This window comes from Capricornis sumatraensis, chromosome 5 (genome assembly GCF_032405125.1).
Source record: "Capricornis sumatraensis isolate serow.1 chromosome 5, serow.2, whole genome shotgun sequence".
NCBI lineage: Eukaryota > Metazoa > Chordata > Mammalia > Artiodactyla > Bovidae > Capricornis > Capricornis sumatraensis.
In genome coordinates, this window is record NC_091073.1 from 106946935 (window position 1) to 106961719 (window position 14785).

Genomic DNA, 14785 nt, shown 5'->3' on the forward strand with positions numbered 1-14785 from the left:
GGTCACAAAACTGCCAACGTATGAAAAGCATCATGGGCTGTCACGTGACTTGGGGCATCTTCTAAAATTGCAACCTGTTCCCTTAGTTGGGCCCCTCACCCCAGAGATGCTCCTCCTCTTAAAACACCTGCTCAGTTGACTTCCTTTTAGTCTTGCTTCCACAGGAAGCGGATACTTGGCAAATGTGCAAGGCGAGGCTGATCAGCTGTGGAAGTTCTGCACGGCGGTCTGCTTTTGCGAGAGCCGGAGGAGCTCCTCGCGGATCGCTTTGATGAGAGAGGCTGAGGAGTGGCTGGGCTGGAGGTCTTCCGTGGAACTGGTGGGGTAGGCCAATCCAGCACCCGGCAGCCCCCTGTGAGGGAGGTTCCCGGGAGGAGCTGAGGGCTCCCGGCCTGAAGTCCTTGGCACCTGGAACAGCGGTGATGAATACTCCTGATGTCCGAGCACATGTGTCTGAAAAACCACAGCAAACAGGAAAACAGGAGGGAAGATCAGAGGCAAACTGGCATCTGATGCTCTCCATCCACCTCCCAACCAACAACTCAGCCTCCCACCACCAGAATGCAAAGATATAACTGCAGAGAAATTGTGCAAGGGAAAGTAGTCCAATAAAGAAGCCCCTGAACTTAATTTAACAAGGGCCTATACACACTTCATTAAAGACAGAAAGAATGAACGTGCAGTTGGCCCCACTGGCTAATCCCTGGGCTGCCACGTGTGCAAGGAGAGTGGGCCACTGGGGAACCAGGAAGGGCCCTGCAGAGCTGGACAGGGAGGAAGGCTGGAGCATCCCAGAGAGGGCAAGGCCTGATGCGGATGTCTGCTCAGAGGGATAAGCAGAAACTGGCAGACGAACTGACGGGAAGAGCAACTGCCTTTGCTCTGAGTCTGGAACCCAAGGAAGGGGTGACGAGAACACATATGGGGCCCGTGGAACCGCAACAAGATCACAAAGTCATCTTCTACCTCATCTGTCTGTCTGTGTGTCTATGTGTCAGTGCTCCGCACAGCTTTGTTTTTTTCTAAGCTATCTGCACAAAAGCATACACTAGCTTTGCTGACACTGGCAAAATATGGATTAACTGGGCATTCCTTTGATAAGAATTATACTTTTCAGTGATTTTTTTTTCATATGTTTTCAGTGAAAAAAATCTCTTTATACACACATCCACATACTACATCTGTGACTTCACTTGTGGTAAGAGCAACTTGATAGCCTGGTAAACAGGACATTTGAGCCCTGGAATAACTTCCACATTTCACTTCTGCAAACTGTGACCAAGAGGCCCTCAAAAAGGGCACATTGGATATGATGGGAAAACCCAAAACAATGCAGGAAACTAAGCCAGGCACAGAAAAAGCAAAATGTCAGCAAAGGTAAAGTGCAGACCTGAGGCTGTAATGCATCCATGCGAAGCCTCTTCAGTCATGTCCAACTCTCTGTGACCCCATGAACTGTAGCCCACCAGGCTCCTCTGTCCATGGGATTCTCCAGGCAAGAATACTGGAGTGGGGTGCCATTTCCTTCTCCAGGGAATCTTCCTGACCCAGGGATCAAATTCACGTCGATCCAAGTTTAACCAAGTTGAACCAAGTTCAACCCCTGAGTTGGGAAGATCCCCTGGAGGAAGAAATGGCACCCCACGCCAGTATTCTTGCCTGGAGAATCCCATGGACAGAGGAGCCTGGTGGGCTACAGTTCACAGGGTCACAAAAGAGTCAGACATGGACTAAAGTGACTCGACACGCATACATGGTGGTCAAAATGGAAATGACATTAACAAACCCACAATAAAACTCAAATGCTGAGCAAGGAGGTACATAAGATCAGGAATATTTATATAGTTATCACTTCAAAGGTCAAGTCCAGCTTTTATAGCTTCAAACTCATGACTTAAAAGTCAAAATTACAGGTAGTGCCTGGAGCTGGGGGGAGGGAGAATGGGGAATTCATGTTTCACGGGTATGGATTTCAGTTTTATAAGATGAAACAGCTATGGGGACGAATAATGTGAAGGCTGCATAATAGTATGGAATGTATCTAAAACCACTTAAGCATGGTTCAAATAGTAAATTTTACGTTCTATGCATTATACCATAATTGAAAAAAAATAGGGGGGGAAGTAACTGTTACTTAGGTCTCTATGCAGATTTTCCATAATGAATACTGCTTTTGTTATTTTCAAGTTATTTTAGAAACCTCATTACTTCAAGCCTGAAATCTACCTGGAGAAAAATAGTATACGTTTCCAGATTTCAATGCCAATAGTCTTCCAGTCTGGTCAGAGGGAATTTGCCATCTACAGGCTGTAAGAATGACTTCCCAGGTGGCGCTAGCGGTAAAGAACCTGCCTGCTAATGCAGCAGAAAAAAGAGAGCAGGATTTGATCCCTAGGTGGGGAAGATCCCCTGGAGGAGGGCGTGGTAACCCACTCCAGTATTCTTGCTTGGAGAATCCCATGAACAGTGGAGCCTGGTGGGCTACAGTCCATAGGGTCACAAAGAGTCAGACACAACTGAAGCAACTTAGCATGCATGCACAACTGTGTGAAAAGAAAAATACACTCGAAGAGAAAAAAGTGATGGAGGTTAAAACTTCATGCAGGTTTTAAATCGAGATCTCCCATGCAGAAGCAGCAGCAGCTACACCATTTACCATTTGAACCATGCTTAAGTGGTCTTAAATACATTCACACTGTTATGCAGCCTTCACATCATTCATCCCCATAGCTCTTTTCATCTTATAAAACTGAAATCCATATCCATCGTGTCTGAATTCTCAACGACAATCCCAACACGAGATACTCACAGCCTCTCTCCGGCCAGCTTCGTCCTCCCCGTAGGCAGGCCAGCCTGGCCCCCCATACTGGCCACCTCTGCTCGGTGGGATTTCCACTGGCTGAGCTCCGATTCTGCTGGCGATTCCCACCTGCGTCAGGTGCTGGATCTGAGAGCCTGGAGGAACACAGGGAGGGGCCCAGTGAACATCAGCAGGGGAGCTGAAGGCTGCTCAAGTGAGATACTCTGGTTCTGACCTCGGCACGCCCTGGGGACACGAGCATTGTTCAAATGCGGCACCAATTCTACCCCCAGAAAAGACACCTCCTAAGAAAACCAGACCTGAGCTTCAGGGCTTGTGGGCTTTTACTTTCTCTCAATACAGTGGCTATTAGTGATGTTCCTATTTTCCTGGTCAGACATCAAAGGACGGGGAATAAAGGGGATAATGGAGGGCCCTTCCATTCATTTCTGTAGAGGCTACAGATAATGGGGACCTTATTCATTCAGAAAAAAAGGAGTGAAAAGTTTTGGAGCCATAAAGAAACTGAAACTTGGTTCTTACTTGCTTATGATTTTCAGACTCATAAGGAAATGAAAGTACAATATGCCTTTAAAAAAAAAAAACAGGCAGAGTGTGCATTTGAGTTCAAAATGTTAAAGTACATTTTTGTTATACTCACATTGTTTTCATAATCTAGTCATATCATAATTAAAAACTTAAAACTATCCATGACAAACGGGCACTTGCCAAGAGCATGTGCCAGCAACCGAGCAGCACGGGCATGTCACCTGCCTCTGCGGAGACTGAACCCTGTGCTGCTGCGGCTGCTGACCTTCAACACCCCAAGGGAGTTCAGCGTGGAGTGAGGCACTCTGTGCTCCAGGGAATCTGGTGGAACAGGTCTTTAGATAGTTAGGTAGTTTTAGGAACTGATTTCATGATCCCAATCTTTGCATCTCCTCATATCTAGAAAAGCACTAAATCCCTTCATGATGACATCAGCTCCTGGGGACTAGCGGAAAACCTCTTGTAAAGCAAGTGCCTGGCTACACTGAACTCCCCTTTCACCAAAATCATATATTCACCTTCCCCCACTGCCTCTTTGGAGCAGTCTCTCAGAGCCATCTGAGGTGCTCTCTCCCAGGCTATAGTCCTCATCTTGCCCCAGATAAAACTCACCTCTCAAGTTGTGCCTCTTTTTCAGTCAACAAAGCCACCCAACTCAACCTCTTCATCAAGGTATACTGAAGCAAAGACAGATGATCTCTAGCACTCATTCTACACTTAGGCACGCCATAGCCTTGTGTGGCTGTGAAAGCTAGCCTTTAAATAACATATTTTAATCTCCCATCAACTTTGGCATATGGAAATAACCCTATTCAACAGATCGAGGGAGAAAAAAACCAGATCTTTAAATGCTGTGAAATAAAACGTTGATTTCCAAATGCACCTAGGATTGTCTCATTCATCTGGGATGCTCAGGCTAGTCCCACAAAGGTTCAGGGTTTTCCAGAGGTAAGACCTCTCCATCTTCAAGGCTGTTCCTACTCTAGTTACCTAATTAACAGCCTCTGTTAATCAAATACCTTTTTTAAAAATGTACTCTACAGGAGCACTTGTCCTGAAGCATTTGCTACTGAAGATTCCTAACACTATTAAAATTATTAGAACTATCAGACAATGGACATTGCCCAAGAGACATTGTTTGAGCAAATCTTGCAAAGGACGGAAATGCAGCGCAGTGCCCGTCATCACTTGTGAAGGCTCAGATAACCGCACAAGGAGAAAAGCATACCTTTGTGTTAGACTTGCAACAGCAGTTGAAATAATAGTTGAGACACAATTCTGTATTTTGCTTTGTTCACTTAACGAGACAGCACAGGCTCCCTCGTGGTTCAAGTCACCCATCACCCCCCAGCAGGCAGGGGTTTGCATTCCAGCTTAACCACTGACAAGCCTGTGATCTTGGACACCCAGTAATCACTCCAGCTGAGACTCAATGCCTCACTTTTCAAATGGAGATTTTTTTAAAAAATCTATCTCACAGTGCTATTTCAAGGATTAAAAGAGATAAAATAGGTCAAGTACCAAATGCATAGGAGGCAATCAGGAAATCTTACATTCCCTTTTTCTGGCTCTGAGCTCTTCATTTTAGATGGCTGTACAAGTTTACTCGCTGATGCCCGTATAACTCGGTATTGAGGGAGCTCACAGTTGTTTGCTATTCTGAATAATGCTTCAATAAACATCCTTGCACATGTAGTTTCTCTCCAATATTTTGGATCTCTTCAGGGGACAGGGAAAAGCCCATATTCCCAAATTACCAAATCAAAGGCTTATAAAGTTATATTGCCAACCTGCTTTCCAAAAATTTAATGATTTACACCATCACCAGAAATAAAAGTAGTAATAATAATAATGGCAGCTAAAATGTATTACAATTTATGATATTCCAAGCACTATTTTAAGCACTTTATATCTGTTATCTTCTAAGACTGTTCTTCTAATGAGGATTTGAAAGAGCAGATAGAAAAGACCTAGAACCGTTTCACGTTGCCACCAGCTTCCCCTGACCTTCCACTGCCGACTCTGCCCAGGAGTGACTGCAGAGAAGGGACAGGCTTAGAGGCATGAGGAAATGACAAGGACGTTTCAGAAGAGAAGAAGATAAAGGTAGAAGGGGAAGAATGAGGGAGGTAAGGCTCGAGGACAAAACCATGGTTGTACCCTCCCAGAAGCGACCAAATAAAACACACATCTCCCTGTAGCCCCTGTGGATCAACTTTAGAAACTGCCTTCTTTAAAATAAACGCTTGTTTTCATGCCACCGTAAGCACTCAGAAATAGGTGTTTCTGTTCACTCTAAGTTTTCAGAAACGTTTTCCCTGGAAGTCATGTGCTGGGAATTTCACACAAAGGGACTGTTTTCGAGACTCTGACTCAGAAACAAATCGGAGGCCCCACGTCTTGGGATCTCAGCCACTCTGTCCTTTCCCACCTCCCAGGCATGCGTCTCCCAGAGGACCCAAAGGAACACAGCTCTTACACCCAGAAGAGACCAGGGCTGGGATTCTGACACCCTGAAGTCTAAAGTGCTCTCTGCACAATTCAGCCAGGAAGAAATGCCCACGTGTACCTGTGGTGCCCCCAACAGGCCGAGGCCGAGCCACTGACGGCCCCTCCTCAGAGTAGATCCCTCGGGCAGCAAATGAGGTGGCTTCAGACGATGCTTGGGGCTGTGGGGGCTCGGGAGGCACCAGCTCCGAAGACTGCAGCAAACCAGGTCCGAAACCGGGTCTGAAGGCGAAGCACATCCAAACATTAGGACCACACTTGCCTGGTTCTGGTATTTTATTAGGTCCACCCTCAGCCCTGAAGCAATGTAAGACTTCTGTGTCCGTTGGCTTATTAGCCATCGCCTCTCCCAGAACATGGGCTCCCTGAGGACAGGGACTCTATTCGCTCCCTGACAAATCTCCTGTGCTACAAACTGTATATATACCATCCAGTACACATGCTGGAACACAGCTGATGCTTGACAAATCTGCCGGATGACTGGAGAAAAAAATGCTCTAGTTTACAGACCCAAAAAGGGTGCATCTCAATCTCCAGGGCCCGTTCATCTCCAGCAGTCGACTAAAGGAGTGGATCTCAACCCTGGCTGTATATTAGGGTCACCTGGGGAACCCACACCACACCCCAGACCTCCCCAAAATAGAATCTTTAGACATGGGACCCACACCATGGTAGTTTTTAAAGCTCCACTGATGTCCCTGAGTTTTATCTAGGCTGAAAACTAGTGTTCTAAAGCAGTGGTTCTCAAACCATTTAGTCTCAGGACGTACTTGCATTCATGAAAATAAGGACTCACAAGTGAAAGTGAAAGTCACTCAGTAGTGACCGACTCTTTGCGACCCCATGGGCTATTCTATGGAATTCTCCAGGCCAGAATACTGGAGTGGGTAGCCTTTCCCTTTTCCAGGGGATCTTCCCAACTCAGGGATCAAACACAGGTCTCCCGAATTGCAGGCGGATCCTTTATCAGCTGAGCCACAAGAGAAGCTCAAGAATACTGGAGTGGGTAGCCTATCCCTTCTCCAGTGGATCGTCCTGATCCAGTAATTGAACCGGGGTCTCCTGCATTGCAGTCGGATTCTTTACCAACTGAGCTAAGAGGGAAGCATTCACATGACCTTTTGTTTATTTGGCTTCCCTGGTGGCTCAGATGGTAAAGAATCCGCCTGCAATGCAGGAGACTGGGGTTCAGTCCCTGGCTCCAGAAGATCCCCTGAAGGAGGGTATGGCAACTCATTCCAGTATTCTTGCCTGGAGAATTCCATGGACAGAGGAACTTGGCAGGCTACGGTCCACGGGGTCACAAAGAGTCAGACACAACTGAGTAACTAATGCTTTCAAGAGTTCTTGTTTATGTGGAGCATATCTATAGACAAATATCATGTTCAAAATTAAAACAGAGCAAATGAAAAATTCATTTAAAAATAACAATATTAAATCTATTACATATCAACATTTTTCACAGAATTAACTAATACTAGAGTGGGTAGCCATTCCCTTCTCCATGGAATCTTCCCAACACAGGGATCAAATCTGGGTCTCTTGCATTGCAGGTGGATTCTTTACCATCTGAGCCACCAGAGAAGCTCATATTTTCCTACATGGCACCCCCCCAATTTAATGAGAAGTGTTCTACGTTTTTAAAATTTTTTCCTTAATAGAAGATATCTAGATTCTCTTACACTTTGTATTCAATCAGTTTCCATCAGTTATTTTGTGAAGAAAAGCATAAATATGTAGTTGGAAAAAGGAGGAAGATTTTAATAGCCTACCAAATAATATTCAAATAGTATTTCTGTTAAATATTCTTCTCTGAAACCACACCAAAACTCAACAATATTTCCTATGAAGGTTAGTGGCAATATTGACTCTGAAACTATCTGAACTTTTCATCTTCTGTTATGTTAAAACTACTGGTCTTCCTTGCACTTTGAACAGACTCATGCATGACTGGATGACATTGCTCATTTGGAAAATAATGGTTCACTGCATTATGCAGACTTTCTTGATATTGACACATTTTATTTTACAGTAACCCAAAATCACATTCATTAATATCACCATCAAGCTCATCAGAAAAGGCTTTAAGTACTAGGAAACCGTCCATTTCACCATGGCAGACAAGTCTGTAAACTTTTCATTTCCAATTGAAAACTCAATCTGATCACTGGCAATAACTGCTGTCAGTTGTTTTCCTGCCCACTGCTCATTTTCAAAGCCAAACACTCAAGTCTACAGGCTGTTTGTTCAAGCAAAAACACGGCAACAGTTAGATCAGTTCTCAACTGCAAGGCCATAATCAGCAGAAGTGCTTTCTATGCATCTCCTCTCCTGTCATCCAGACCGTCAAGAGACTCTAGGGTCTAGGTTTAATAAAATTAATTTGGGGGCTTCCCTGGCGGTCCAGTGGTTAAGAATCCGCCTGCCCATGCAGGGGACACCGGTTTGATCCCTGGTCTGGGAAGATCCCACCGGCCATGCAGCAACTAAGCCCGTGCAGCACAATTACTGAGCCCTTGTCTCTAGAGCCCACAGGCCACAGCTACGGAAGCTCGCACACTCTAGAGCCCGTGCTCCACAGCAGGAGAAGCTACTGCCACGAGGAGCCTCCACACCGCAACGGAGAGTAGCCCCTGCTCTCCACGACCAGAGAAAGCCTGCACAGCAGTTAAGACTCACCACAGCCAAAACAAATGAGTCTTTAAAATTTATTTTTACTGCTTCAATGATATACTAACATAAAACTGGCATTTAAAAAAATGCTGTAAAAAATAAAAATAAAAAAAATCTGTGATTGCCCAGCAGTGAAGAAGACTGGAATGAGTCCTTGAACAGCTAGGTGTCACGGTCTGGATTCAAGTCAAGGCACCACAGCTTCACCCACCACTGCTTTCATACCTCAGTACAAAGGTCAAAGCAATGAGAAAAGTCAGATGACATCTTTGTGTTATTATAAAAATAGCTTTGACCTCACAGACCTCCCTCAACGGGCCTCAAGGACCCTCTAGGGATCTGAGAATCTCACCCTGAGAACCACTCTTTTAAAGATACTCAAAAATTTAAAAAAGAATGATAGTTTAGTTATAATTCCTTGCAAATGACAGTTAACCAGTAATTAATAGATTAAAACTTGGACTGCACGGAGATCCAACCAGTCCATCCTAAAGGAAATCAGTCCTGAATATCCCTTGGAAGAACTGATGCTGAAGCTGAAGCTCCAATACTTTGGCCACCTGATGCGAAGAACTGACTCACTGGAAAAGACCCTGATGCTGGGAAAGACTGAAGGCAGGAGGAGAAGGGGATGACAGAGGATGAGATGGTTGGATGGCATCACCGACTCGATGCACATGAGTTTAAGCAAGCTCCAGGAGTTGGTGATGGACAGGGAAGCCTGGCATGCTGCAGTCCATGGGGTCGCAAAGAGTCGGACATGACTGAGCAACTGAACTGACTAATAGATTAAATCAGTTTGATTAGAAAGTACACCAACTTGCTCTGATTCTACACTGTCATTTCTGGAGTACAGTCCATAAACTGAAACCCAGGCAACCTGTATTACTCTCTTTAAATAACTGCTGCTATTTCTGACTGACCTAGGAAAGAGGTATCTGACATCTCTGACCTTACAGATCTAACAGCTTAACCAATACACACTCCTCCTTCCAGCCCTGTAAACTAGAGCTCAGCTAAATTAATTATAATCTCTGGACCATTAACCTAGGAACAAGAGCTTGCCTTTTTATTAATGATTTCTGCTTTATCCAGGCAATTAGCACCCTTCTGCCTATATCTACATCCCTTTCATCCTAAACTGTATACTCAGAGAGTTCTGTGTGATCCAAATACTCTAATTTACCTTGGGTGACCATAAAATTTAGCATCCAAACCAGAACACTTTTGAGAGTGGAATTTACAATTATGCTGAACAACAGGAGTAAATTAGGATTGAACCAGGCAAAACCAGATCACGCGGTCCCCCTAGCATTAGCTTTTGCCCTGGATCATCTAATCTCCACCTGTTCCCTTTACTTTCTTGCTTTTGGACCACAAAGCAGTGCCTGGAGAAGGGGAGAAGGGCTGGGGAAAAATAAAACAAAATCTTCTGAAAATGAGGGCAAATAAAGAGAAAGTAAGGAGAAAGCAGATAACATCCCTACTTCTGTGTGACTAGAGGGATAGCTGAATCATTCAAGGGATAGTTGAATGTGATTTCTGAGACTAAGTCTTTATTACAATTCCTTCACTGTAATAAATCAATTGTCTATTCACATGTGGGTCTGATTATGAATGCTCTTTTCTGTTCTATTGGTCTACTTGTCTTGCTTTACAGCAACACCACACTCCTCGTTCCTTGACAGTAATTTGCAACATTTAGAATATAGTCCTAACATCTTATTCTTCTCTCTTCAAGTGTCTTGGCTACTCTTGGCCCCTTGCATATCCACATATATTTTAGAGTGAGTTCATCAATTTCCACATATTAAAAAATGCAACAGAGACAGCAAAAGAGACACAGAGATAAAGAACAGACTTTTGGACTCTGTGGGGGAAGGTGAGGGTGGGATGATTTGAGAGAACAGCACTGAAACATGTATATTACCATATGTGAAACAGATGACCAGTCCAAGTTTGATGCATCAAACAGGGCACTCAAAGCCGGTGCACTGGGACAGCCCAGAGGGATGGGCTGGGGGAGGGGGGTTCAGGACAGGGGAACACATGTGCACCCGTAGCTGATTCATGTCAGTGTATGGCCAGAACCACCACAATATGGTCAAGTAATTACCCTCCAATTATAATAAATGAATTAATTTTTAAAAATAAATAAAAAATGCAACAAACTATTGGGATTTTGAATGGGACTGCAATGAATCTATAGACCATTTGGGGAGATTTGACATTTTTAAAATATTGAGTTGCACAATCCATGAATATCTTTCTTTAGAAGGCTTGAATATCTTCAGTTAGATTTATCCTGAGGTATTTCATATTTCTGAATGCTATTTTACACAGTACCTTTAAATTTTTTTATTTTCTGTCATTGCTCATGCACAGAAGAGATTTTTGTATACTGGTCTTATAATGTATACTGATCTTGCTCATCTTGGTATCCAACTACTTTGTAATTTAATTATTAAGATCTTGCTATTTAGCCATCTTGCTAAAGTTCCTTAATTCTAACAATTCATATGTTGACATTTTAGGATTTTTCTACTGCAAAAGTATATCATCTGTTAATAATAACACTATTAATTCTCTATTTGAATTCCTTAATCTTTCTGTTACTTTTTCTTGTGTTATTATCCTGGAGAATCCCAGGGATGGGGGAGCCTGGTGGGCTGCCATCTATGGGGTCACACAGAGTTGGACACGACTGAAGCCACGCAGCAGCAGTAGCAGCAGCAGCAAGATGGCCAGGGCAACGCTGAATAGAAGTAATACAAGCAGGCAACTTTGTCTTGCTTTTGCTCTCAAAGGGGAAGTTTTTAACATTTCACCATTAACCAGTATTTGCCAAGATATTTTTATCAGATTCCTATCTGTCTGCTTCTATCCTGTGTTCACAAAGATTTTTACTATGAACGGATGTTGAACTTTATCAAATGTTGTATCTATTGAAATGAGAAGATTTTCCTCCTTTATTCACTTCAAAGTGGTGAATTACAATGATTTTTTAAAATATTACATTACTTTGTACTGCTGGGAAAAAATCCAATTTGATTATGATGTGAGAGCCTACTGTATTATATTGCTAGATACACTTGCTAATATACAGTTTCAAATTTTTGGCATCTATGTTCACGAATGAAACTGGCCCTTCATGTTTCCTGTCTTGCAATGTCCTTGTCCTGTCTGTTTTTGGTTATCAAGGTTATGCTGGTCTCACAAAATGAGTTAGGGAGTGTTTTCTTATTTTCTGTTCTTTAGGAGAGTTTGTATGATACTGGTATCTTTTCTTCCTTCAGTGTTTGGTAGAATTTACTGTTGAAGCCACTGGGCCCTGAAGTTTTCTTTGTAGAAAGAATTTTATTAATGATTTTAATCTCTTTAATAGTTATAGGACTATTCAGGTCTTCTCTTTCTAGGAGTTTTTCAAAGAACTAACTTTCTGCTTTGCTGATCGTCTCTGGTATGGCATCTGTTTTCTACTTCATTGATTCTATTCTTATTTTTATTATTTCCTTCCTCTGCTTCCCTAGGTTTTAAGACTTTTTTTCATGTGGACCATTTTAAAAGTCTTTATTGCACTTGCTACGCTATTGCTTCTGTTGTCTGTGACCTAGTTTTTTGGCCATGAGGCACAGGGGTCTTTGCTCCCTTATCAGGGGATGAATCTGCACCCCCTACATTGGAAGGCGAAGCCTTAACCACTCGACCACCAGGGAACTCCCCCCAAAACTTCTGATACAGTACATTTTCAGGACTCCAAATCTCAGGAGTCTTATCAAAAGTTTTGCTCAGCTTCTCAGCCACCTTGTCTGGAATCAGCAGTATCCGTGGGAGAAAGTGGACCCAAAAGCAGGGCTCACTTCTCTGGATTTGCTAGGTCTTGGCTCCATTCTGTTTCACTGCCCTGATGGTACCTGGTGTTTTGTTTTTGTTCTTAAATCTTGTCCAGCTTTTCCAGTTATCATGAGCAAATTATCTAGTCTGTCATTACTAGAAGCAGGACTTAAATTCTAACTTTTTTCCCTCCTCTTCTGGTTACATTAAGATAACACACAACTCAGAGTTTCATTTCTGTTCATATTAGCTAAAAGAAACAGAGCTTCAAAATTTAAGAAAGAGCCTACGTGAAAAAATCCTGATACATTTTCTCCTAAAAAACCTTACCTTGGTAACGGGCCTGCTGGGGGTGTCATTCCATAGTCTTCATATCTCTGGAAGAAATTCAAAAGAAGATGAAGATGAACATTCAATCCTTATTATGAAGTGACAACAGCAAACTTACAAATTTAGATTTGCAGGATCAGCTTCCAAGAGATTTATTTTCTCATAAAAAGTTAGCATGCTTTCATGGCATTCCGCCACCAAGTAATGCTAGAAGCTTCAGTTTGGGGAACTGGGCTAATATGCAACTAGCTTCCAGATCTTTCTTTCTTTTGTAAAAATATTAACAAGAGACAGGGTTCCTACACCTGTCCTTCCCTGCAGGCTTATCCTCCACAAACCTGTATCTTCTGCTAACCAGATGGGCCTTCATTGCCATATTTAGTGTAAATGACTCTATCAACATGGACCACAATGGTCTCCAGATCTAGTGGGTGCCTATTAGCAATTCAAATACACTCAAGAAACTAAACAATGCAAAAGTTGTTCCATGTTGTACAATGCTATAAAAAGAGAAAGACTATAAGAAGAACCGTAATTTGAGAGAAACCCTAAAAAATGAAGTAAACACATTCCTAATGTTATGACTAATACCAAGGAGGTCCAGCCATACTCCCTGCCCTTAAATTCCATGTACGTCCATGTATCCTTCAATCCACTCTTCTTATTTGAACTAATCTGCGCTAACCAAGTGCTCTTTGACTAAAGCAAGATGGCACCAGATTTAAAGAAATCTAGACTCATATTACATTCCTCATGAAATCAATATATCCTAACCCTAGCACAGTTGGGACTCAGGCTTTTAACACTTCTTTTCGACAACTATGAATCATGATTTTGGAGTCAGATATTTTAGTAGGATAGTAACTATGGACAGCATCATACCCAACTTCACTCAGTTTAAATTAACTGGCTCCAGGGTAGGAGTTCCATATTAAGTTACTACATCAGCCTTGCTTCTGGACTTGCTCTTATATGAGATTTTTTTTTAAGCTGCTATTTACTGAATTAGTATTTTGCTATGCACTATATGAACACTGATTGAGGTCCACAGCAATGTTAAAAAGTGTTCATTACCTACTGTTTACAGATGAAACCAAAACACAAAGAAATTAAACAATGTTCTCCTAATCTATCTTTCTGACTCCAAAGACTATGCTTTTAATCACTGGGCTGCACCACCCATGATTTCTAAAACCAGACTTTCCCTCTTAAATAAATCTCTACTTGTGGGAGGCAGGGGGGCAGATAGGGAGTAGCAGCTTTGGTGTCAGACACACTGACCAAAGCACTCTTATTTCCCTTGGTCTATCTCCTTAGAAACAATCTCTGCACCTCATAGAGTCCCAAAGGGATTACTAGACTTGAAACTGTACTCAAATTACTTCACCTCTGACCCTCACTGCTTTCCTTCCCTTGGCAAAGGGAGAGAAATTCAGAACCCCTCAGAGTTCCACAACGGAGGTAAAACAAGCCAAAGTGGATTATGGAAGAAGAGAGGAACAGGATGAAAAGGAGAGTCAATTTATTTTCCAAATAATTAAACAGAAAGCTGAGACTGGATCAAGATTATTCTCTACAGAATAAAATGGCCCCTGCGCTTTCAGCACAGTTTGGCTTTTTTAAAAAACATATTCATATTCAATTCTTATGAACATATTCATATTCAATTTAAAAATAATATTTTTTAAAAAGGCCAAGACTTTATCTATCTGTCAGGATTTCACAAGGTCTAATAAGTGAAAAACTAAAAAGAAAAACAATGCAAAGTAGCTGACCACACTTTACCTGATCTATTACTGCAGTGCCAGGAATTTCTACTCTACTGTAGTCAGAAAAAGGGTATTATTTTTCTAGGGACTACATGTCCCCAACGATGGCAGGCATCTCCTTTACATGGGTCACACTTGTTAAAAAAAAAAGTCTGGAGGACAAACAGAATTTTAAGGTTGCAATCATCTAGGTGAATAAAAACCCCATTTTAATGCATTCTTTCTATTCCATATAAAACAAGCCAACAAAGCAAGAAAGACAAGTGATGGGTGGAGTCTGGGAGAGGCCTGAGGTAAAGCAACCAGATGGCAAGGAACGCTT

At 42.5% G+C, this 14785-nt stretch overlaps 1 protein-coding gene across 3 annotated transcripts in view; it reads right to left on the reverse strand.

Annotated features, from left to right (window-relative positions):
• Window positions 1-201: 201 nt before the first annotated feature.
• The window catches only part of KIAA1549 (KIAA1549 ortholog), a 123123-nt gene continuing 108539 nt past the window's right edge, over window positions 202-14785 (reverse strand). For 2 of the 3 annotated variants that reach the window (XM_068973184.1, XM_068973183.1), the window contains 4 exons: window positions 12695-12741; window positions 5919-6079; window positions 2810-2955; window positions 202-453 (listed from right to left, as the gene is read on the reverse strand). In XM_068973184.1, coding sequence (XP_068829285.1) covers window positions 202-453; window positions 2810-2955; window positions 5919-6079; window positions 12695-12741 — 606 coding nt within the window. The remainder of the gene's footprint in view (window positions 454-2809; window positions 2956-5918; window positions 6080-12694; window positions 12742-14785) is intronic. The other variant, XM_068973185.1, reaches the window with a different exon arrangement.